The sequence below is a fragment of the Otolemur garnettii genome, unplaced genomic scaffold, assembly GCF_000181295.1.
Source record: "Otolemur garnettii isolate 467f Iridium unplaced genomic scaffold, OtoGar3 scaffold00217, whole genome shotgun sequence".
NCBI classification, from domain to species: Eukaryota; Metazoa; Chordata; class Mammalia; order Primates; family Galagidae; genus Otolemur; species Otolemur garnettii.
The window spans coordinates 874,871-900,422 of record NW_003852612.1 but is presented as its reverse complement, the minus strand read 5'-3'; the positions used below and the strand labels follow the sequence as shown (position 1 = coordinate 900,422).

The window sequence follows — 25,552 nt, the reverse complement described above, 5'->3', positions numbered from 1 at the left end:
GCTGCGCGCCCGCCGCCCCAGGTAGGGGCAGAACAGGGCGCGGGAGCCCCCGGTCCCGGCCGGAGAGGCGCTCGAACCCGGGACCGCGCGGCAGGCGAGGAGAGCGCCGCGCATGCATCTTGCGGTGCTCGGCGGGGAGTCGGAGAGTTTGTGGTGTTCCGGCCAGCGGCGGGGCAGTTTCCAGGGGACGCGGGGCGGGGTCGTATCTGAGGGAAGAGGCAGAGGCGCTACCTCTACTGTCCTGGACACTGAGTTTGGAAGGAGGCAGACGCTTGCAGAGGAGCCCTTCCCACCCCCGCTACCGGGGGCGAGCCCCAGGCTGGGTCCCTGACCCTCACTGGGCCACTGGAAGGTCGCTATGCCAATGCCTGCGTGGGGCTGGTCACTCCCAGGAGGGGAGATCACTTCTACCCTGGAGCCTGGCTGGCTCTGGGCAGCACCCCTCCTCCCCAGAGAGGTGCTCCTACTAGCCTGGATGGATGGGAGGCAGGGAATCCTTTTCTGTGGGGGTGGCCAGGATGGAATCTGCAGGGCAGTCTGGGGCAGTCCTGGGGCTCTCTAGTACCCAGAACAGAGGCTGGAAGTGACAGAAGGTAGGTCACCCAGGACCTGGATGGACAAAGGGTGGGAGGATGCATGGAACATGGTGGGTGTCTGGGGGACGGGGGACTGAGATGAGGAAAGGCTGGAGCCAAGAGGGAAACTGAAATTATCCAAACTTTGTGAATCTCCAGAGAGAATTTTACATTTTCCTTATTGTGTCTTTCCCTGAACCGTGAAGTTGCCAAAAATAGGGAGTATGGTTAGAGCAGACCTGTGGCTCAGCTCAGGGCTCAGCTCCAGGAGGGAATCCCAGGGCCTTCCTATCCTGCTGGGGCCCAGGGGTGGGACTCCAGCAGACAGAGCCAGGATCCCAGTGGACCCTCCAGGGTCAGGAGAAAGTCCTGTTTTCTCAGCACCTGCTTCCATATGCCCTGTGTGGTGTGATCTCTAGGCCTAAGAAGTGACTGAGACAGGCTCAGAGAAGTAGAGGACGGTGTGCAGGGTCACTGAGGGCGGGGATCTGGGCCAGCTGACTGGGGTTCCCAGGATAGGGAGTGAAAGATAGCTTTGCCAGGGAGCCGCTGGCAGGGAAGGAGGCCTGGCAGCAAGTTCACCAAGAGGAGAGGCAGCCTGCGGCAGTTTCCTCTCTGGTGGCAAAGCCGGTGTTCTGTGAAGAGCGTGGGCTGGGACCTCGAGGAACCCACATGCTGACTGGGTTTCCAGGGAGTTGACAAAGCTATTGGAACTGGTTCTTGGCAAGGCTCCCCTCTCTGACATGTGCTGGGAGGGCTGCAGCGTGGCGGGGCCAGGCCCTGCCAGGCTGTACGGGAGAGACCCTGGCCAGGGAGTGGTGGGCAGAGCCTTTGGGAGGGAAGCCAGGCCCTGAAGGCTCCTTCTGGGAGGCTGAGCCAGAAGGAGGACTCCCCACAGGGTTCCCCAGAGGGTTCTCCTCCAAAGTCGGGGGAGGGGTAGCTCACAGCTGAAGGCAGCACAAGCTTCCACACAGGCTCCAGAGGCTGTGCTGGGAATGTGGGGTTAGTCTCAGGGCTTGGCAATGCCAGGGGGCAGGGCCCTGGGACAGTCTGGTGGTCTTCATAGCAGCCCCTAAAGATGAGTGCGATCATTCCATTTTTTAGCTAGAGAGACTGAAGCCCAGGAAAGGGGCCATTCTGGCTCCTCACTGGTTTAGCCAAGATGTGTACCCAGATCAGTGCAGACTCAGATTCTTTGTCTCCATAGCTTTTGGCCTTGAACACCTCCTGCCTGCCTATGCCTTCATCCCCACTCCTGCCTATCCCCTATGCCAGGCAGAAGCTCAACATTGGGCCTCTGAGTGCCTGAGGGACATGTGGTGGGGTCAGTACTCACTGCGGCCCCTGGGCCATTCCGGGGAAGAGTGCTGCTGTGCTCCCAACCACGCTCCCTCAGCCCCACCTGCACCCCCCACACCCACTACCTCTCGCTCATTTTTAAAACTTGGTTCCAAAATTACCTTCTCCCTGAAATCTCCCCTCTTTAGAAGTGTCCCCAGCCCTGTGGTCTTTCGTTTCCTCCCTCTCTCACCCCTGTTTTAGGGGCAGTGCCAGTAGTTAGGAAAGCTTCATGGGGGAGGCAGTGATGTGTTAGGGTTGGGAGCTATGGGCCAGGTGCTATGTGACAGCTGGGATGGCCCAGGGCTGGTGGAGGGAGGAGGGGCTGGGCCTCGCCTACCAAGTTCAGGCTTTATCCTGAGCTAGGCAGCAGAGGGTTTCAAGCAGAGGAGGCCTGGGGTGGGATTCTGTGTTTACAGTACTCAGGGCAACTCTGAAGCTCCCCCTGACCTAGGCAGGGCCCTTCCCAGTGTAGGAGTGATGGAAATATGGATGGACAGATGGATGGCAGGTGTCCTGGGAAGATGGGAAAGCAGGAAGGGCTGGAGCCAAGAGGAGGCTGGATGGCATTACCCACGCTTTGTGGGTCTCTAGAGAGAACTTAGGAATTCTTTTCCTCACACTGTCTCTTCCCCAGCTGTGGCCTTCAGTCCCCTGTGAGCTGAGTGTAGGGATTAGGGGTGGAAGATGGCCCTGGACAGTGTGTCCCCCCTTCACTCCTGCCTGGGCTGGGCACTAGAGAGAGAGAGAGAGAGAAGCCCTGGCAGGCAAGGGACACAGCAGAGGGGAGCATCTTGTCAGGGCTGTGACAGAGAGAGTGAGCTCTGAGGGGAGGGGGACAGTTCATGTAGGAGAGACATCTGAGCCATTTCCAAGGGCTAACGAGAAATTTGCACAGACTGGAAGGGAAAGAGGCCCTGCATACACAGACCTGGAGAATGGACACAGATATTGTCCTGACACTCAGGCAGTAGGGCAGTGGGTAGAGCTGAAGGGAAGGTGCGTGTGCACGTGTGTGTGTACACGCGCATGCAAGTACAGCGGGGAGCAGGAAGCAGGCTCCTCCCTGCTTGGGACACTCTGACCATGGGCACTTCTCCCTACTCACCTGCCCTGTGTCCTCTGCTTGGTCATTTGCACTCTTAGTGGGCACCTCTGGTCACAACAGGCCTGGCTTCCCATGTCTACCTGCCATGGGTCAGGCCCTTTTCCTCATTTATCCTGACCCCAGAGGTCAGAGAAGAAGAGGGGAATGAATAGCCAGCCAAGCCTGGTGGGTGGAGTGTGTGATCAGCTGGAGGCGATGGTGGGGTGGTGGATGCTTCGGAGAATGGCAGTGTGTGTGTTCTCTGGGGGCACAGAGGCCACTGAACCCGCCATTGTTACCTTCTGGGAGCTCCAGCCTAGTGCCACCATATCTGTGGGCTCTTTGATAGAAGCTGGAATCCAAATTTCTTGGTTTTAAATAACTAATTTAAAAAGTTTCAAACATTACAAGAGCTAAACAAGCACATCTGTGGACCCTCGTGGCATGTCACTGAGTATGGGTTGTTCAGCCCCACTTGAGATGAAAGGGAGCAGGGGCTCAGTGTCCCCAGACCAGGTGGAAAGGCCAGGATGCTGTGAGTGGTGAGCCTTGAAAAGTAGCTTCTCAGAGCTGCTCCTGTCTCATGGCAGCTTTGCCCCCATGCTCGAGGCTGTTGACTGGCCCATTGGGCCCTTCCCCATGGGCAGAGATGGTGGGGTTTGTCCATGGAATCCAGGCAGGCGGTGGCCTTCCCCTTTGTCAGTGCTGCAAGCTCTGTGCCTCTGCCTGCTGCCCAAATGCCCTGCATCCTGGGGAACTGCTGGGGAGGAAAGACAGGAGGAACAGGGGACAAGACTGGGCAGCACACGCCTCCCTTAGGTGTCTATACACCAGCCTGGGTGTGGCCTAGAGCATTCTGCACACCTGGAGCCAGACTGCCTCAGTTTGAACTTTGACCCTGTCATGTGCTGGTTGAGTTTGGGCGTATTCTTAAACCACTCTGTTCTCAGTTTGTTCATCTGAGAAGCCAAGATGAGGATGATGATGAAAATACTAGTCCCTAGGTTAGCAAGCTGTGTAGGATTAAATATGCTGGCATGTAGTGTGCACAGAGCAGCATCTGGTGCTGGAGGAGCCAGAGCACCATATGCAGCCCCTTCAGCATGGCCGCCTCACACTCACACACACCCGATGTGTGCATGCCCATGCACACACTCAACCCCACATATGCACACGCATTCACAACACGTGCACACACAAGCCCACACCTACATGCACACACTTACACATGCACCCATGATTCTCCCTAAAGCACTGATAGCCTCCACTAGGTGCCCCTCACATGGGTGTGTTTTCTTGAAGTGAGGAGGCTTCATCCCCCCCAAGTTGTATACACTTTGTCTTTGGGTGAGGAGGAGCATTTACTGGTCCAGCCCTGTGCCAGGTACTGTATCAGAGACTCACGGATCTTATTTTAAAGCTGCCCCTGCTTGATGGAATCTGGATTCTCCCTCTCTCCTTGTGTTCCCCCTCATTTGCCATCTTGTCCTATTATATTTAAGTGTTTTGGATCTTTCCTCTCTGATTTCTTTTCTTTCTTTCTTTCTTCTTGGGGTTTTTTTTTTTTTTTCAGGTGTTACTGAAGTGTAGCATGCAGGAAAGCAAATAAATCCTATATGTACAGTTCAATGAGTTTTCTCAGGGTGACCAAGACTGAGTAAGCAGGGCCAGGTCTAGAGAAATATGATAACCAGCACCCTAGAAGCCCGTGGGCCTCTTCTGGTCACTGACCCACCAAGGTAGACTCGCCTGGCCTGACAGCACAGATGAGTTTGGCCTGTTTTTGACTTTATGTAAATGGAGTCATGCAGTATGTATTCCAGGGTCTGGTTTCTTTTGCTTTTGTTTATGTCTTTTGTCTTTAATTTTTTTTAATTATCATAACATTTACTGTCTTTTCTTTTTTTATTTTTTTGAGACAGAGTCTCACTTGGTTGCTCTGGGTGGAGTGTGTAGAGTCAAAACTCATAGCAACTTCAAACTCTTGGGCTTAAGAGATCCTCTGCCTCAGTTTCTCAGTTTTAGTAGAGACGGGGTCTCGCTCTTGTTCAGGCCCATCTCGAACTCACGAGCTTACTTAAGCAGTCTGCCCATTGCAGCCTTCCAGAGTGCTAGAATTATAATAGGCATGAGCCGCCACACCCAGCCAAAATGTATTGTCTTTACTATTTTAAAGGATAGAGTTCAGGAGCATTAAGGCTGTTCAGATTCTTGTACAACCATCAGCACTGTCCATCTCCAGAACTCTTTTTATCTCGCAAAAACTCCATACCCATGAAGTACTAACTCCCTGCCTCTGCCTCCTCTAGCCCCTGGCAACCACCATTCCACTTTCTGTTCTGATGAATTTAATGATTTTAGGTTCGTCTGTAAGTGGAATCACGACTTCACATAATGTTCTCAAGGTTCATCCATGTTGTAGCACGTGTCCGAATTCCCTTCCCTTTGCAGGCTGAATCACATTCCACTGTTTGTCTATACCACACCTTAGCCGTTCATCCACAGTTGGACACTCAGGTTGCTTCCACATTTTAGCTCTTGTGAATACTGCTGCTTTGAATGTGGGTGGGCATGTGTCTCTTCAAGACCCTCCTTTTAGTTCTTTTGAGCATTAACTAGAAGTGGGATTACTGGATTATATGGGAATTCCTGTTTTAATTCTTCGAGGAGCCAATCTGCTGTTTTCCATAGCAGCTGCACCATGTCACATCCCACTAAGAGTGCACGGGGGCTCCAGTTTCTCCCCACGCTCACCAGCCCTTGTTCTCTTCCTGGTCGCCATCCTCGTGGGTGGGAGGTGGTACCTCACTGTGGTTTGGGTTTGCCTTTCCCTAATGTAGTGATGTTGAGTCATGGCTGTGTTGTTCACATTGCTCTGTCGTCTGTCTTGTCCTGTGAGCTGTGCGTCAGTCCTTCTCAGGGCTGCACAGTGCTCCACAGTAAGAACAGCACACACGGATCTGTTCATTCTGCTGCTACTGGTTCCCCATTCGGAACGATGAATAATGTACAGCATGGATGTGCCCTGGGGCCATTTGCTCCTGGCTTGGGCAACCTCCACAAGCCAGGCCTGGCCAGGTGCCACTGATCCCTCCTGCTCTCTGTTCACCGGGCCCGGGGTGCGGCCTCCTGGTGTGCATCTTCTCAGTGTGTAACTGCCTTCCGCAGGAGGCGCCCTCTGTAGTCCAGCAGCACTGCCTCCAGTGTCCCAAGTGCCCTCTGTCCCACATAGAGTGGGCTGAGGGTGTGACTAACTCCTCTCTGTGCCCAGGGATCTTTGGGCAGCGCCTGGAGGACACAGTCCACCATGAGCGGAAGTACGGCCCTCGCCTGGCCCCCCTGCTGGTGGAGCAGTGCGTGGACTTCATCCGGGAGCGCGGGCTCACCGAGGAGGGTCTCTTCCGCATGCCGGGCCAGGCCAACCTGGTGAGGGACCTGCAGGATTCCTTTGACTGTGGAGAGAAACCACTGTTTGACAGGTGAGCTTTAGGGGAGGCGGTGTAGATGGAACCCCTTGTCTGTCCCTCCTGAGGGGCTCCTGCCCAGGGCACCAGCCCCAGTGTGCAGGCTGGGCCGGCACCCAGGAAGTCCTACACCACCAAGCTGGGCTTGGCTGCCCATGTTGGCACACGTCTTCTCAGCCCTCCCAGTGGGCAGAGTAGGGCACAGACTTGCCTCAGCAGCCTTGCCACAAACCCCGCCCACTCACATCCATTCTGGCTGCTTTCATAGTGTGTGCTCATCACCCTGACCTGGGTGGTGGCTGTGCTAGAATAGTTCAGGCATGGCTGTGTCCAGACTCCAGGTCTTCTGCGCCATCTGTCTCTAGGCTCTGTGTTCTCGGGTGATGCTGCCCCAGGCTCTATCAGAGACAAGATGCTGCAGCAAGGTTTCAGGGATAGGGAAGCAGATCCTCCCTATCCTGGGGCCATTCGCCTTCTAACCCATCACAAAGGTCTTACCCAGGTCTTGAGAAGTTCCCAGCTGGGTGCAGTCAGCTATAATCACAGCCCAGAAGCTGCAAGTGGGGGAGTTGTGGCTCACCCCCACTCCAGAGCTATTTGGGGCCTCGCTTCTCCCTGATAGAACCTCACCCCTTAGAGGAAAGTTTTCCATAGCTATTCCTTCCCACATCAAGCCAACTCTAGCCTCTGTGGTGCTTCTGTCCTTTCTCCTCAGATCTGCCCTCATAGGTAAGGCTCACCTCTGCCCCAGGACAAGCCCACCAGTCCTCATGGGCAGCCGCAGGCCTCCCACCCTCAATCCTTCAAGTTCCTCCCAGACCCATTACCACAGCCACCAGAGTTGGTCAAGTTCTTTACAGATGTGGAGCTCAGGGAGGGCATGGCATCTCTTCATCTGGAGCCCTCTAAGACCCCATCCCAGTGCTGGCTCTTGGTGAGCTTGTGGTGTATTCTGACCTGCTAGACAGGCCTTTTCCATCCTGTACCTGTGTGGCCCTGAGTTAGGGTTGGAGGTCGTTTCAAATACTGGCCTGGGACTGAGGACTTTCAGAATCTCCCCAGGATGAGATGCACTGACCTAGTGCCTGCTGCTACATGAAGGATGTCTGTAAACACAAATCAGACCACACTGCTTCCCTCCACAAACCGCTACAGTGTGAGAGCTTCCTACAGTCCGAGCCTCATCCACCAGGCTGTATCTCCATATCTCCACTGACACACCTACTGTCCCATGGTGTGGTTCCTGGTGTGCTCAGCCTGGCTGCCCTCCTTGCCTGGCCCTCCTGCTGAACCCCCACAGTGTATATTCTGTACCTCAGCTTGTAGACTGGATTCCTGGCCCCTTAGCTATGGGGAGCAGTCTGCTCCTGCATCCTGGATGCACCTTCTCCTGTCTGCCTTCCTGTCTGGCCACTCCTACTCTTCTTCTGAGGTTGTATGCAGAGGGACATCCCCAAAGTGGGCCTTCAGCTTGTCCCCCTACCCTGCCTTCTTAGCAGTGACCCCCACACTCCACAGCTGCCCTAGGCTTTGGTTCTCTCTCCCATTAGAAACTCCTGTGGGGTATCTGAGGCCTTCTCTTCACCATAGCTCCTCTGTCTAGGAGACTGTGCCCACGCCTCGCAGAGTTCCATGCTGGAGCACTCTCTCTCCCAGGCCCCAACCTGCCTACCTGCTGGGCATTGGCTTCCGTACTTGGCCTCTCTTCACCACAAAGCCTTCTCCTCACCTCCCTGCTCACCGCTGTAAGAATGTCCTCTGCAGCCCTAGATAGTGGGCCCTTACCCCTTAAAGAGCCCTAACAGATCTAGAAGCCCCAGTGACCCCAACTGTCCTGTCCCTGTCCCCTCCCACCCCTGCCCTGGGCAGGGCAGCTCTCCTGGTCTATCCAGGTTGTTGCTGAGAGTTAAGGGGCATCTCCTCTGTGCCAGACTTTTGGGGCTCCCTGGACTCCTGGCAGCAATTCTTTTTACTTCAGTCAGCTCCTGTCCGTTGAGGGAGGAGCTTATGGAGAGGCAAGAGAGGGGGAAGGTGCCCTGTGCACTGGCCATGCTAAAGGAGCCGAAACAGACGACAGGTGAACACATAGCGGGAGCCAGGGCCAACCTCAGCAGTAAGAGACTTGACAGGACGCTAAAGATCATGGTATGAGTTGCTCTCAGGTAGGAGCCCTGCCAAGGCCCAAGCTCTTCAAGAAGGCCCAGGGCAGAGTGTTTTCTTGGCTCTGAGGGGCCACTGAAGCAGGTGACAGAGCCTGGGCTAGATGGAGGAGGTGGGCCTGGGTGACAGGGAACATGGACCAGGATGCCAAGGGATATAAGGTGATGGGGGAGGCAGGAGGCTGTGGCCATGCTCTGGGTGGACACTGTGTTGGCACGGGTGAGAGGGGGCCCTTGGGAATGGAGAGATGAGGAGAACCTACAGACAGAGGCACTGGGACTCTTGGCTGGGGCAGGCCCCGTGTCCACTGATGAGCTGCTGTCCCTGCCCTGCACCTGGCCCTTGTACCCAGAGCAGCATCTACCTTCACCACATGCTGTGTGGCTCCCAGTCTGGCAGGGTACCAAGGAGCATCCTCCTTGAGTGCTGGTGGGTGGGAGGCCTGGATGCATGGCTGGTGTGGTAGGGGAGGGAGGGAGGCACTCTGTAGAGTGGAGAGAAGATAGAAGACGGTCGGGGTGTGGCTGGGCAAGGCTGAGCAGCAGGGAGAGCACTGGCTGAGGAGCAGGGATATGACTGGGAGGTGCAGATAGAGGGCCCCCTCTGTGTCCACCCCCCAGGGCAGAAAGATGTCCATCCTTACCTACAGGAGTAAGAAAGATGAAAGATACATCGATGGCTCTGCCTACACTTTTCTGTTTTGGCCACCTGTCCCTTCATAGAGCACACCTGAGGGCCTGCCTCCTATCTCTCCCCTTTCTGTGCTGGTTCCCGTCATGCAGAGGCTGCAATGGAACCCACAGAGCTACAGTGAGGAAGGGGCCCTCAGCACCCAGGGGTATGAGCAGAGAAGGCCACGGAGGAAGAAGGCAGTGGAGGGTGTGGACAGCAGCATGCCTGGCTGGGAGGGTATAGGGACCAAGATCCACTGGGCCAGAGATAGGGAGGGACACTGGTGTGTGGATGTGGGGTATACATGGGTACATGGAACCTCAGAATCCCAAATTTCAGGGAGGAAGGGACCAAGGAACATGGGACTTGGCCAGGGCCACATCACATCACACCTCAATGGTATAGTGAAGTCTCCTGGACCAGTTCATCTTTCCTGAGTACCCCCTCTGAGAGGCACACAGATCCAGGTTTGAAATTTAGGGCACTAGACAACTCCCTAGCCCAGGTACAGGTTGGGTGCAAGCTTGGAGGAGTTGCCTAGTATATCTAGTACAGGAGCTGAACTGCAGAGCCCACGTAGGATCCAGGAAGCGGGCACGTTTGCAAGCCCAGGCCTGGGATCCTGCAATCTGGCCAACTTCAGCCTGGGCAGTACTAAGAGCCAGAGACCAAGGCCTGGGGAGGACACATGGGGCATTTGTGCAGGAGTGGCGAGCATAGAAGCCCAGGTGTCCCATGTGTGGGAGGCAGCCCAGAGGCCAGGGGACCAGCATGACCTCCGACCTGGCCCTGGTGGCCAGTGCCTGGGATGTCTGCTCTCCACTAACTAGCCAGAAGCCCTGCATGGTGGATGCCTTTGGCACAGCACACCCTTTCCAGCTTTGGGACAGCCCCCAGGGGTGGAAGTTGGAAGCAGAACCAGGCTGGTGCTTGGCAGCATCTAGAGGGCCCACAAGACAGCTGTTCCCATCACAGCAAGCAGGTAGTTCCCATATCATCCTGCAGAGGTGGCCATCCTGGGGTGGCCACCAGGCCTGTGAGCCACCTATGTGGTGCATGGTTCCCCAGCCCAGAGCATCCACCATGGTCAAGCAGCTGTGCCTGCAGGGCCCTGTAGCTTTGCAGCCCCTGGTGTCCCACAGTTGAGGCAGGAGAAGCACTGTCTCTGTCAGACTAACAGTGACGTGGGCTTCAGGGGAGACTTCGGCCACAGAGCCTCAGTCTCCCCTCCACAGCCCTAACCAGTGGTCCTAGAAGCAGCCCAGGCCTTCCCCAACCCAGGGCAGTTGGCTGCCTATGGGGCTCCCCTGTGTACACACAGGGACCTGAAGCTCCCCCTGGGTAGGGTGGAAGTGCTGGTCACCAGTGCGGTTCCCTGACATCCCAGGCCTCACAAGTGTCCCTTCTTTTGCTCCCAGCACAACGGACGTGCACACGGTGGCCTCCCTGTTGAAGCTCTACCTGCGGGAGCTCCCTGAGCCTGTGGTCCCCTTCGCCAGGTACGAGGACTTCCTCAACTGCGCCCAGCTGCTCACCAAGGACGAGGGGGAGGTCAGTGGCCCCGGGGGAACTTATCCTGGGAGGTGGGCTGGCTGGGCAGCAGCATAAAAAGTCAGGGCACAAACTGTTGACTTTTCATAGATTTTTGTGGTGTCTGGATCCTGGGTGGAAGCCTGCTGTGTGTGTCGGGGGGGACCTGGAGCATCCTTCTCTGGGTGTGAGGCCCTCCCCACATGCAGGCCTTGGTCCATGAACAGGACAGGTCCCAGGTGCTCAGCCCTGGCTGCCACACTGCAGGAACTCCTACTTCACCACCGAGCCCCATGCTGGCCATGGGGCACAGAAACTGGGGGACTTTAATCTATTTATATCCTGCCTCCTTCCCAAAGAATGTGAGCTGACTGCAGGACAGAGTGCTGGTCTGCAGCCCCCGCAGCTGGGGCCGGGCAGGACTGTTTGCCTTCCCCAGCTGTGTGGGAGATGAGGGGTCATTATCTAGCAAATATTTGTGCCTTGATAAGAGGGCCAGTGCTGGCCCTGACATTCCTCTGTGGCCCCGCAGAGGCTTACCCTCACACCAGCTCCCTAAAAACAAGTCAGCTTCCCCAGGAGGCCAGAGCCTGGAGCCCACTGGATGGCAGCGGCTGGGCTGCATGGGCCACCCCCTTCTCCCTTCTCTTCACTCACCCCTCCCCCAGGCCTGTTCAGGCAGAGGAGGGCCCATGGCCTCATTGCTGTGTTTGAAATTCTGTATTTTTCTCTTTCATTCTCAAGGGGACTCTGGAGTTGGCTAAACAAGTGAGCAACCTTCCTCAGGCCAATTACAACCTGCTTAGATACATCTGCAAGTAAGTGGCAGGGAGGGCAGGGAACTGGCCCTTCTTGCACCTGCTCCCCTACTCCCTCCTTTATTGAGGAGCCTGGCTTGTGCCCCACTCTGCACAGCTGCACTGAGTGTGCACCCAGTGGGAGTGTGAAGACCGCTCCCTGAGCTCACAGAACTTACGGTCCCATGGGAGCAGGTGGTTTTAAATATTCCCAAGTAGGTCATTCCAGAAGGGACATATACTCTGTCCCTCCTTAGTGCTTCTGGCTATCCCATCCCTCTAGGCATCTGCCCCTTTACCACAACCCTTCATGGTCCTCATCCTATGCTCCAGGATGGGGCATGCGGGATGGCCCTCACTCGGCCCTATGCCTGGGGAGCGTGAGCCTTCCAGACATCTGCCCTGATGCAGGCTGCAGACTCATGCATCCTCCTTCAACGCAAACCATGCGCCCTGTCCCAGTGGCCTTTGTTTCTGATGGCTTTTTTGGGTCCCAGTGGAAGCTCTGCCCTCGGGCAGGCTGTGCCCAGCAGTATAAATCCCACAGGCAATAAGGCTGGGCACGAGGGTCCAGGCAGCTCCTGGCATATTGAGAGCAGTTCTTCACCAACTGTGTCTTTCTTGCTTTGCAGGTTTCTGGATGAGGTTCAGTCTCACTCAAACGTCAACAAGATGAGTGTCCAGAACTTGGCGACTGTTTTTGGACCTAACATTCTACGACCACAGATAGAGGACCCAGTAACCATCATGGAAGGTGATGGGGGAGACATGCCTGGGTGTGGGAGCTGCTGGGGATTGCACTCGTCTCTTGGCAAGTCCTCAGAAGAAGCCCAACCAGGCCCAAGCCCGTGGGAGGGGTGGCTCAGGTGGTATCTCCATCTCCCCAACCCCCATGGGGTCCAGCTATAAAAGGAAAAGGAACTTTGCCCTGTGACTGGCAACAGTAGGTCATCAGGAGCAGTTAGAATAGCCAGAGGTTGTGTGGACTGGGGAGGCTGAAGGGCAGGAGAGGGGTCAACGCCTTTGCCCTTGAACACACACAGATGTTTTCACTTGACTTCTACAATTAAGTATTTTTCAAAGATTCCTGGATGTTGGAGTTTTGTAAGCCCTAGAGAATTTCTCCTCAGTCATAAATAATAAAAAAACTAATTTTAGAAAAAGCAGCATGAGCAGTTGCTTTCAATATGATTCGACTAAGACCTTTGTTTCTATCACTTAATTGTAGTCTTCACAACCAGCCTGTGCTGTAGTGAAGCCCCCGTTTTACAGATAAGGAAATAGGCCAGGACAGGTGAGGTGACTCACCAGAGGCCAGTTAGCCACACTTAACAGACGACATGGGTGTGGGTCAGCACGGAAGTTGGAGCCCTTGCTCCCAGGCTCCATAGGAGGCTGTTTGGTTCCCTGTGCTGGGTGTAGCTCTTGGGGGGTGCTTTTGCTCAGGGCCCCACTTGGGCCTCCCTTGCTGGGTCTCCCACCCCACACCTTCGCTCCCCACCTGCCTGGTTACTCCAGGGTGAAAGCTCCCCCTACTTACTTCACCCAGTTCCTGCTTAGCCTAGTTTTTTGGGCTCAGAATTCCTTGCTTTTTTCCAGGATTCCTAGTTACCTTCAGTGGGAGAGTCCACCCAAGCAATCAACCTTCCTTACACCCTGGCAGACTTCCTTTAGTCTCTGGTCTTGATTCGGTTGAGGCAGCTGGATCAATACTGTGGTCTTTCCTGTACCTTCCACTGCCTCTGGCTACCCCCAGCCTTGACTGGTGTCACTCCTACTTCCTGGAGCAGCTGGGTGGTGCAGGAATGAGGCACAGTACTTCCTCCCTGCTGGAGGCTCCGCGTCTGGACAAGGGCCTTCTTGGGTGCGGTCCTGTCGGTGCTTGGATTTAGAGGGTATGGTGGTCTTTCATCTGGGTGTAGCTGAAGTCCCTTGAGGGGCAGCCTGGTCCAGGCAGCCTGGGTCTGAGCTGCAGCCCTAAACTGAGCAGTGTAGACATGCTGGGCTGGGGCCACTCACAGCAAAGCCCTTCTCTCTTCCTGGCAGGCACCTCCCTCGTGCAGCACCTGATGACTGTCCTCATCCGGAAACACAGCCAGCTTTTCACTGCCATGGCCCCAGAAGGGCCCACCTCCCCACGTGGGGGCCCACAGTGCACAGTGGGCTGGGGCTCTGAGGAGGTCACCAGGGACAGCCAAGGAGGGCCTGGTGGCCCCATTCTCCCCGTGCACAGGACCTCTTCTCTGGACGGGGCCACTGTAGCGGTGCTCTCCAGAACCTCTTCCACAGGGCTGAGCAGCCGTCCTGCAGCCACCTGCCCTGGGAAGAAGGTACAGACGCTGCCCAACTGGAAGTCTTCCTTCCGGCAGCCGGGCTGCCGGTCGGGGAGTCCCAAGGGAGGCAGTTCATCCCTGGAAGTGCCCATCATTTCTTCTGGCGGAAACTGGCTCATGAATGGGCTGTCCTCCCTGCGAGGCCACCGTCGGGCCTCATCAGGAGACCGCCTCAAGGACTCGGACTCTGCGCAGAGACTCTCCACCTATGACAATGTGCCCCCAGCCAGCCTCGCACCCAGCACCCCCAGCGTGGCCAGCACAGCGTGGTCTGGGGCCTCGTCCTCGGGGGAGGCCTCCGCGGGGGGCTCCCTGGGCAGCTGCACGGCCTGCCGTGCCAGCGACTCCTCGGCTCGCAGCTCCCTGCACGCAGAGTGGGCCCTTGAGCCTTCCCCGCTCCCCAGCAGCAGCGAGGATCGCCACTCCCCGAACCTGGGCCACAGCCCAGACGAGGCAGCTGCGGGTGCCAGCAGCAGTGAGCCCAGTGAGCTGGGCAGCCCAGGCCGAGAGCACACGCGTCGCGCTCAGGCGCTGCAGGGCCTAGTGGTGGAGCTCAGGGCGGAGCTGAGCCGGCAGAAGACTGAGTACGAGACAAGTATGAAAAGGTAAAGGCCTTGCCAGGTAGGGATTAGGGGCTGGAGCAGGCCCCCAGTAGTTGCTGCTGGCCCTGAGAGCAGGTCTCAGAGTAGCCAAGCTGGGAGCCATCACAGGGGTGTTCCTATGCCTGGGAAGGCTCTAGAAATGGCATGCCCAGTGGGCTGGCAGTGCTGCACCAACACCTGCTAAAGGCTGGAGAGTGAGATGCCAGCCAGACCTGCCTGGTACCTTGCTGGAGGGGTCAGGTCCTCCACTTGGAGGCAGGGTCCAGGCCCAGGCACTAGGCATATAGCCCCAGGCCAGTCAGGAAGTCAGGGAATGAGGGCTCCAGTTTCCCACATACCCACCCTGTTGTAGGAGGGTATGCGGGAAGCCTCACTGTACAGAAGACGGTCTATAGGGGGCAGGGCCAGCATCTCGCTCTGTCTGCAGAGCCATCGTGAGCCACTTCTGCCTTCTCAGTGGCATGGCTCCTTGGAAGATGCAGTACTGTTGGGTGGTGGGCGGGTCAGCTGCCTGGGTTGGAGGTGTGTTGGCTGAGTATGCCCAGCAGCTCTTTCGGACCGTGAGCTCACCCATTTGCTCTCAGGATTCAGTGAGTGGATAGGGATGCCGGGCACATCCACAGTACCCAGGAGCCTCCACCACTCGCATTCATTCATGCTGCATGGTGGGCTGGAGGGAAGATGATGTTCCCAAAGGAACTGGGGCAGTGGCAGTAGCCCTCATAGCGGGGCTGTTGTCCTGGTTGGAGGACAGAGGATGTAGAGTGAAGAGGGTCTCTGGGCACTGGAAGGTGAGGGATTAGCACCTTCCCATCCAACAGGCCTTTGGGGAATATGGGCCTGTTCTCACCACATACAAAGCTATCAGGTGGGGGATGAGACTGGCTTAGTGTCCTGCCTGACCCAGACTTGGAATCCTTCCCTGATCAGGAGTCAGCCTCCCTTCATGCTTTCTCCAAAGAGAATCTGTTGTCTGTAAAGTACCACATGCTGCTCTGGATGCTGGGAATACAGCTGTGGCCAAACTGGGCAAAATCTCTGCCCACATTCTTATTTGGGATGCAGGGGGATAGAGATCCTAAATAAGGTACATTTGAAAAAATGTATGGTGTGGGCCAAGTGTGGTGTCTCCAGCCTGTGATTCCAGAACTTTGGGAGGGCTGAGGCCAAAAGGTGGGAGGATTGCCTGAGGCCAAAAGTTTGAGCTCAGTCTGGGCAACATAGTGGATTCCATCTCTATACAAAATAGCAAACTTAGCCAGGCATGGTGATGAGCACCTGTATAGTCCCAGCTACTCAGGAGGCTGCGGCAGGAGGATGGGGTAAGGCCAGGAGTTCAAAGTTACCACAAACTATGATTGTACCACTGCACTCCGGCCTGGCTGACAGAGACACTGTGTCTTTAAAAAGAAAAATTGTGTTCTTTACATACACATGTTACAAATACTAAGAATGGAAGTAACCACTCAGATAGCTGTCATGTCCAGCTTGGGCATGGGGGCCATATGGGGAGCCACAGGAGGGAGGCTGGAGCAAGACAGTGAAGGCCAGGGATCAGTTCAAGCCCCACCTTCCATGCAGGCCCTATGCTGTTCTTTCCAGCTGGTAGGTGACTCCCCTCAGCAGGACAGGTGGCTGTGCTGGAGCCATACATGCTCTTCATTTTAGTGAGGACTGCAGAAAATCTCCATGATGGCATTTCTGGATTACAGGCCAAGGGAAGCTACTGGGGCCCGGCTCCAGCCCCCTTCCCTCCCGGAGTGAGTGTGAGCAGGGTTGCCTCTGCTAAGGTTAAACCTAGCAGGCCAGAGCCTAAAATTGTCTCTTCTTGACATTTAAAGGCTTGAAGAAGGTAGTGCTGACCTGAGAAAACGAATGTCCTGCTTAGAAGAGGAACTGGACCAGGAAAAGAAAAAGTACATCATGTTGGAAATAAAGCTGCGGAATTCTGAGCGGGCACGGGAGGATGCTGAGCGGAGGAACCAGCTGCTGCAGAAGGAAATGGAGGAGTTTTTTTCAACCCTGGGAAGCTTGACTGTTGGGGCAAAAGGTGCCAGAGCCCCGAAATAGAAGGAAGGGCAGGGCTCACCTCTGTGTTGTCTGCTGGTCTCACCACACAAGGAGCCAGATACCTCGGTAGCTGGGACCAGGCCTGGTAGGGCCAGGTGCCCTGGAACCAGCTGGGGAGAGATCCTGACTCCACCCTACCCCCAGGCACCCCAGGTGGGATCTGGAGGCTGCTCCAACCACATGGAGCTTGGTGATGGTCAGAAGGGGGCAGTGATTAGCCCCTCACCCAGGAAAAGTCCCCCATGGCCACATAAATGGATGGCACCCGGGATCTGGGTAGCCACAGGAAGTTTGCTTTATTAAATTTGTTCAGAAAGCACAATGCCTCCTAACCCGACTTGTTCTTTGTGGCTGTGTGAGATGGGGTTTACCAAGTGACCTCTACTGTTTCAGGCAGGGCTGGGAGCACTGAGCCTTGTTGCTACAGCTGGATTTGTGCAAATCCTCTGCTTTCAGCTCTATCATCCGTGTGCTTAAAGCAAGATGCCTTTCCTCACTCCCTTTCTCTGACCTCCTCTGAGCCATCTGGGCCTCTGAGTGGGTTTCTATATCGGGAGGTCCCCGGGCCTTCCACCATGAAGACCTTTCCTTTACTTGGCTCTCTCTCCTCCAGGCCCAGATTTTGACTATGAGCTCAGGCTGGTTGCTGGGCAGTCCCTACTTCTGCACCTGGGCCAGGTGTGGGTGACTGTGGCGTGTCAAGTGACCTGAGCCTGCAAGGTGATGGAAAGCACTTGTTCTCGGTCCTCACACCAGGTCCCCCACCCATCTCCAGACTCTCTCCAAGCATGTGCTAATTCCCCTCTCATCCTGCTGCTCCCCTCCTCCTGCAGTTCATCCCCAGACTTCAAGGCTCCATCCGGGCATATTCCTCCAGAGAGCCACTGCCCACCTGCAGTGCACACAGCCCAGGCCCCTGACCAGTGCTCCCAGGGTATTCTTTGGGGACAGCAAGGCAGCAGTCTCTGAGCAGAAGGGCCTGGCCTCAGCACAGCAGTGTCAGTGCTACTCTCTTTCACCTCCTCACAGCATCCTGACATGTGGCCTCTTGCTGCCCCTGAGCAATAACCTTCAGGAGGTCTTGGGGGTATTGGGGAGTACTGGTTCACCAAAGGACCTCCCTTCTGAACACTGTCTCTAGAGAAGTCATTCAGGCCGAACCACCCACGTACCTAAAGTCAGGTATAAACTGACAACACCCAGCCTATTAAAATGGATGAAGGCTTTAAATGCCAGGGTCATGGTGCTTCAGGAAGTACAAGCCCACCAGGGCTCAGCCAGGTGGATGACTCCCATGGTGGTGAGCCAGCTGCTGACCGTCACCAGGCAGCTGACTGATGGCCTCACTAGCTAGGAGGCTGGGTTTCTGCCGTGGGCCTCCAGCAGCATCAGCGGTCAGGGCATTGTTGGGAGCCCTGGAGGGACCAGTGGAGAGCCACATTGTCTGCTCTTGGCCTTCTGCCATGACAAGCCGGCAATCTGGGTAACTGACACTTTAGCCCAAAGTGAAATGCTGCCTTTGCTTTCTAATCAAGGAGAAACAGAAAAGAACATGCGATGACTCTGACTGCTCGTAATAACTTGGTAAGGTAGGAATTGGCCTATTTTCCTCATTGAGAGGAGAAACTGAGGCTTAGAGCAGTTAGGTGGGAAGACCAGCACATCTTTATAATCCTACTGAGTTCTCTTGCCATAATCCTGGATTTCTGCTGACTTTGTAGAGAAAGTGGCACCAGGCTATTAATGAGGCACAGAAGACCAAAGGGGTTTCTCATGACGAAGGGAAAGTTGTGTATTTTGTCTTAGCCACTAATACTGGCAAAAACCCCAGGGTCCTGTGCCTTTGCCAGTATTAAAATGTGAGGCACATCTGCCACCTACTGGCAAAACTAAGATCTGCAAACACAACTGTTATCTGAAAATTGGCGCTATTCAGAAGTCTGTATGTAGCCAGCACTCTCCATCTGATCTGTGGAACAGACTTCTGTCATGAGCACCCATGGCTGGCCTGCTGGGGCTCTAGCCTAGTACTCCCACCCATCGACTTCTGCTCTCTCCAACTGAGTTACATTTACTAAGTCTGTTCCCAAACCTATGGGTTCCAGTTTTATCTGTTGTAATGACACCAGTAATGTTAAGTAAATCAATGGATTATGAACATAACAGATACAAACTATTTGAAACCCTGGTGAAATGCTTTAGAAAGATTCAGTAGAGCCAAGTTGCTAAAAATATTGTCAATGTAAGTAAGGATGAATCAATCAGAACAACGGAAGACGTAAAAATCTAGGATTTTGCTCTCAGACTGTATCAAAAGCATTTTAAAACTCGTGTTTCACTTTGGATTAAAAAAAAAAAAACTGGAAACTGAATGTCTCACAGCAAAAAACAAAAGAATTGGCAAAAACTGACAAATATACACTTTTTTTTAAGTTAGAAAACAATTTTAGGGTGGTGGGGGCTGTGGGGGACAGGGAGGAAGAGGAAAGAAGAGATTCTTTAATTGTTTTTTGAATGATGGACCAAGAATGAATCGTATTCACACTGTACAGTAAAAGGTCTTTGGACTGGCCTGTGGGTGATAAATGGAATAACAGTAACAGCATGTTTCAGCCTCCCCAGCTCCTTTTAATGCAGGACCCCAGGCTCCTGAAGAGTTCCCTTCTCCCTCCTATCTGAAGTAGTTCTGTCACTAGACCTGGAACTCTCCTGAGTTCCCAGCTAAGGAGGTGTGATCATCCCTCCCTGCTGCTGCCTCTCTGGACTCCTGTGTCCACCAAGAACCACCACCCTTGCCAGAATCACCAGCCTTTCTATGATGCACATCAGTACTACTTTCATCTCCCACCAAGCCCTGTGACAGTTGAACCCATACATCTCAAAATGTGTTGTGGTCTGTGAAGACAGTAGGGAGATAAAGCCGTGGAACACTTTTTGGTACAGATCGAAGGGTTTGTTCTGCTGTAGCTGTAAGACCATGGGGAAATGGTGGGTCTCTGTTCCCTCTTCTCTAAAATGATCACTTCACAGAGCAGTTGTTGTAAGGCATGTACAAGTGTAAGTGACCTTACTCTCTGCCCTTTACAGCTGAGGCCATGGAAGCACAGAGAAGTTAAGGAGCTGCACAGCAACGCAGCACGTACACAGATGCAAAGCGCACCGTGGGGAAGTGTCAGCTGGAAGAAGCAGGGCATGGTGGGAATGACACCAAAACAATGTTAATAAAAACTTAATCCTAGTTTTGAGGCATTTTTTCCAACCAAGAAAATTATTATTCTTACCAACCATGTAAAGATGACTTGAGGCTCAGAGTGTATAGCAGTTCTCAGGTGAGAGACCACACAAAAGCTTGCTTTCCCCCTCTCATTCCTCCATATCTTGTAAACCATTCCTACTTTCATCAAAGCTAAAACCACCCATTTTACATCGACTTTATGCTGATTTTCATGAAAGTATGTATTTCCCTATCAGTACAGCAACCCATGAGGGATGCCCCATCCTCATGTGACATGAAGCAGAGCATGGCTCAGGCTAGGAGACACTTTTCCAAGATGATCTAAACTCTCCACCTTGAGATCTGGCTCACCTGAACCTGCATCATCTGTAGATCCCAACTTCTCCAATATCATGTCTGGTAAAGGAACACGTGCCATTGGTTTCTCCCTTTTTAACTCATTCTGACCCCTCATTCTACCCCTCTTCTCTCAAGACACTGTCATGACTGCTTTACGTTTCCTGCAAAGTTTTCAACAGTACTTTTTGCTGTTTTACCACTCATTCACTCCTTCCTTGGCAATCAGAACTATAGTCCTACTTGTTCAGGTAATTCTAAAAGTCTTACATGGGCTCCAACAAAAATCTCTCCCCTATGTTCTTCTTTTGTCCCCAAAATGATACTTAATGAAAACGGCAGAAAGGCTGTGCAAGCAGATGACACAGATGTCACAAGGAAGATTGGAGAGGTCTACAGGCAGGTAAAGGAGCAAACCAATTGTCCCCTTCCTCCCACCCTGAAATAGTAAGTGGCGAATTGACATACCTGACATGAGTTCTGTCACAGGTGCTTCAAACTAGGATGTACAAATTACAAAATACATTGACTGCATTTTCCCTCCCTGCACCACCTCTTATGTGCTGCCCAATCATTAGGGCTCCAGACCTTCTTCCCCCAGCTCCAAATGCTAATTTTGGTGGCTTCACTCATGTCATGGCAACGTTTCTGAATATGGACCCTCTCTTCCATTCCAACTGCTCTCTCAACTTGCTACCTTTGGCTACTAGTTACGAATCACCACACCTCTGGCCTAACTAGACTTGCTGCCATAGTCAGTGACTGTCCTAAAACAAGGGTCTTGTCATATCACTCCTCAGACACAAAAGCGAGTTCCTACCACCTATGAAATAAAGACAATTCCTGATGTTTTCAGATCTCATCGTCAGCTTCTTCCAATGTTACAATTCTCAGCCTCCATTTGTCAGTCTCATCTATCTCCCATTACTTCTTCACAGACCTACACCCACACCGGCCATTCATTCCTTGCCCATGTACTTACCTTTAAATCTCCTTGGCTTCCCCTTAGCCTCGAATACCCCTCCTCTCTAAACTTGCTTCATGCCAAGGCTCAAAATCTGCATCCTTTAAAAAGCCTTCCTCCTTTCCTCTACTTAGTCCTTGCTCCTCCTCTATGTAACACTATTTCAATCAGCTGGACTAAATTCTGTGATCCGTTTTAGTGTCTCTCCTCACTCCTAGCTTACAGCACATGGTCTCAGATGTGTATGCTTTCATTAACTGACGGTATTAAATGAAATACTTGTTAGAAGCCTAACATTTACAAAACACATTTAAAGTATCCTTTAGTTTCAAATGAAGCCTAAAAATACACTTGTATTTAACCTAGAACAGGTCTAAAAAAACTTAAACCACAAAATCAGTATAAATTAATCTTCATTTACATAAAATAAATGAAACTTTTGAGGAATAATAAAAAATGCAGTATCTAAATTAACAAGGATGAATTATTTTATGAGTAGGTAGAAATGAAAAAAAATCAATGAGGTAAAAGCAAGTTTAAACACAATATTCTGATACCTGCTTTTGCCACTGTTTCTCACTGGAGACCTCTCCAGAGACTGTGCACCAGGCCTACAACTGCAGGTGCTGACGGAGCAGCAGTCCTCAGATAGGGTCCAGGTCTGTCCTCCATCTCTCCTCAGCTGGGGGAAGCATCAGTGCAAGTGAGGGTGGGCCTGACCCAGGTACAAGGCTCATCTGGGGAAGAGCTGAGCAAGATGGAGTAGCATCATCGTACAGAGGGTGGGACAGAATGCAGTGAGTGACCCTATTTTCCCACACAGCAGCCCACCCAATGCAGGCAAAAAAGCATGGCAAAAGCTGGAAGTATGCTCAAAGCCAAAACCCTCTGCTTATTTTGAAGCCGAACCCTGTTTTAAATACTTATTTTTTCCAAGTGCACATGATGGCTGCTCTCTCAAATGGTTACCAAGAAACAGGTTAAGGGCATTGAAGCAAAGTTTCTTTTTTAGATAAAGTTTTTACAGCAATGTCAAACACCAGAAAAGCAAGACTAATCAGAAAATCATGGTGGTAGTTTAGGCTCTTTATAATCTATAAAATTCAAATCTAAGAAAGGTGTCCTAGTAATAACATCCAAACCACAGGAAATCCTAAAACTGCCAAGAAAAACCTCTTCCACAAATTTTTATTTTGTTTTCAATGAAAAACTCTTAATTTCATAATTTTCATACCACTTTTTTCTTTTTTATTTAAAATATTATAACCATTGACATACTAGGTAACATTGTTTACATTCCAGTGGTGCATGTTTAATGACTAGGGCATGATTAAAAACCACAATAATGATCTCAGCATTCCTACAAAGTGCCCCATTTTGTTTTGTCTAGAGGGGAGGGAAGGGGAGGGGGAGAGAGGGATTGAAATACCAGGAGGGAGAGGCAAGAAGAGGAACAGCATCATCACAGAGGGAGAAAAACAAATGTCAATTATCATACTTCGGTTCCCAGGTTTGACAACCTGCTGAAGAGGATAAACTGTAATGAGAAAATAGATGTCACAGTCCAGGTAGACAGCTACTTCAGCTTAACTTCATCATTCAGCTAAAAGATTAACAGCTTCTCAAAAATATACCAAATATTGGGCCTACAAAAGTAATTTATTTCTCCGTAAAATTTGCTAAGATTTACTCCTTTTGTAAAATGTAAAGAATGGACTGCTATCATGAGCAGGTTTCTACTTACAAAAACAGACAGTAACAGTGTCAACGAGCACGTCTAACACAATTTTCCAAGATACACAGTGAAAGATTTTACACATGATGTCTCTTACTGATGCAAGGTATATATTTTACATACTTACTGGTTTTGTGTCAACATTGGCTAGAAAGTATTTAACGCACATTTGTAATTCACACTGAGTAAAGATCTAACAGTAAGGGCAACAGCTTACTTGGGAAAGCATAGAAAATTAGTGTGAGGTAGTTCAATAAAAACCTAGTTTAATTTGCAAGTCATTGTGAGAATAGAACATTGTGCAAAACTAATCCACAGGTAATAAAGTTTCAGTAACGAAGAGAATCTAAACCAGAAATGGCCAGAAAGTGCTACTCTTATTAGACTCTCCATAAGAGCACTTAAGAGCAGTTAGCTTGAAATTAATTAGGACGTTTGTTTTCCTTACAAGTTTTCTAATCATACCCCAAACTATACATTTCTGCTTCAATGCCCTTTACCTCTTCATCTTTCTTTCTATTAAGGAAAAATTACTTTCCTTTAATTCAGGAAAAACCTAAGAGAGATCAGTAGAAACACGATGCACAGTAAAATTCAACAGGATATGTAGAAGCAACATTTAAGAGGGCTGCTAAGGACAGAATGGTGGTGTGTGGTTTTTCTACCGTAAGAGAAGTTTACTGGGGTCATAGGGCTTCATGCATCCACTCTACAGCTAATGTGTGACTAATGAACACTCACAAACTACAACAGTATTTTTGAAAATATACTATGTTTTCTTCTCAAAATGTTGTGCAGGCTGATGCCTAGGCAACACTGAATAGTTAACGTCTTCATACATGTAGCATATACTGGCCAACAGAGCAAACCAAGTCTTAATCTGTAACCAAGGGAACAGCTTCACTTGCCTGCTGCTGATTACACTATCAGACACTGATGTCCTCTTCACCTTCATCTTTTTAGACAACTTGGCAGGACTAGCACAGAACAGAATAATGAAAATGCTTACAGGAAAGTCTGCTGCTTTACAATCAAGCTTTTCTTTATCGTTAAGGGGACCGTGTGGTAGCCTTCTTATGTAGGAGGCTGGTATTTCTCTCTGGAGGTCTGGTACGGAGGCACTGTGCCTTCACCAACTTGGAAGAGTGCACGCCAAGAACAATCAGCGAGCCAGGGGGGAACAACAGACTGAAAACTGCTCAGCACACAGTATGAAAGAGCTGAGATGCTCCACTTATGTATATTATAATGAAGTGATCCCAATGGCCTTACAAATGGTGAGAATACATCTGAAGGTAAGAGGATAGCAACCAAGAATACATATAGCAAGAACTGGTTATTACATTGAATAATACTGGTCAAAATATTTTCTGACGGTAAGACAATGGGCACATTAAGTGCATAAAAAAAATATAGGATAGGAAAAGTAGCTTTACCTAAGTAGTACATGATAAAAATGTTATTTGTAATTTCTCTTAAGAAAAAAAATAAAGGAAAATGTTTAGGATGCTTTAAAAATTATAAAATATCCGGGCGTGGGGGTACATGCCTGTAGTTTCAGCTACTCAAGCAGCTGAGTTGGAGGAGGACTGTTTGAGCCCAGAGGAGTTCAAGGCTGCAATAACTTATGATGATGCCACTGCAGCACTCACTCTAGCCCAGGTGGGTGCACAAGACCCTATCTCAAAAAAAAAAAAAAAGAAAAGAAAAGATTATAAAATAGAAAGAACCAATGTATATTTTGCTTAACAAATTTAAGTGAAGGAGGGAAATTGATTTAGATGTAGTGTTAAAAACCTAGGGAACACAACGTATAACAAACAAGTTTGTTTTTAGAATATAATAAATTGCTAAGTATTTTGGTTTACATTAAGTAATATAACTTTGTTTTCTTTGAATTCAACTGAAACATAATGGCCGGCAAGTGGGAGCTGGCATTTACAACAAATGATACAGTACTCCGAACACCTGGTTTTTCTTGCTTAACCAAGATCTGTATCAAAAGAGATGGCTTATCAGCAATCAAACATGAAATATGGGAATCTTCCGAAAGCATGTCTGCTATGAAAGTGCAATAGTGACATAATATATCCTAAGGAAAGCTAATTAACTGTCAAACTAACAGACTAGGAACACACCCATGCTCAAATTTATGCTAAAACTGTGAATCCAATCAGGTGTGTCTACAATTCAAAAAGTGTTTTAGTCTTTTAAAACTTGAAGTTGCCTAATAAAATTAATGCACCATGATGTGTGAGTAGAAAAGGGACAGATAACAAGGGGGGGGGGCTGTGCTGGAAATCATTAACTCTAAACCATCAAGAACAAACTTCTTGTTTCAAACTATATAAAAAGGTCAATGTATTTTAATATGAAATATTGCACAATAGTGACCTAAATACCTTACTCAAAAGCAATTCTGCATTAAGTATTAATATACAAATAAAATGACAAGTGAACCTTCAGACATTGCATGCTGAGCTGCATCTGTTCTTGCTCCTGTTGGGCATGAATTCCAAAGAGCTTTCTGCCTAGAACCTTGCCACTTATTTAAATATGCATTTCCCAGTTCATTGTAAGAAATCCCTCATTTCAGAGATAACAGAAGGTGGTTGGGGCTTGGGTCTATTACAGATAACGTATTTCAGAAATAA

General features: G+C 51.3%; 1 protein-coding gene across 3 annotated transcripts in view; it reads left to right on the top strand.

The window, feature by feature from the left end:
• Positions 1–16,955, top strand: part of ARHGAP22 (Rho GTPase activating protein 22) — a 191,505-nt gene extending 174,550 nt beyond the window's left edge. For 2 of the 3 annotated variants that reach the window (XM_003801649.3, XM_023508008.1), the window contains 6 exons: positions 6,272–6,479; positions 10,715–10,847; positions 11,571–11,644; positions 12,256–12,377; positions 13,670–14,561; positions 16,400–16,912. In XM_003801649.3, the coding sequence (XP_003801697.1) occupies positions 6,272–6,479; positions 10,715–10,847; positions 11,571–11,644; positions 12,256–12,377; positions 13,670–14,561; positions 16,400–16,628 (1,658 nt within the window). In that variant the 3' untranslated portion in view covers positions 16,629–16,912. Of the gene's footprint in view, positions 1–6,271; positions 6,480–10,714; positions 10,848–11,570; positions 11,645–12,255; positions 12,378–13,669; positions 14,562–16,399 lie in introns of all 3 variants that reach the window. The other variant, XM_003801648.3, reaches the window with a different exon arrangement.
• The last annotated feature ends 8,597 nt before the right edge of the window (positions 16,956–25,552 follow it).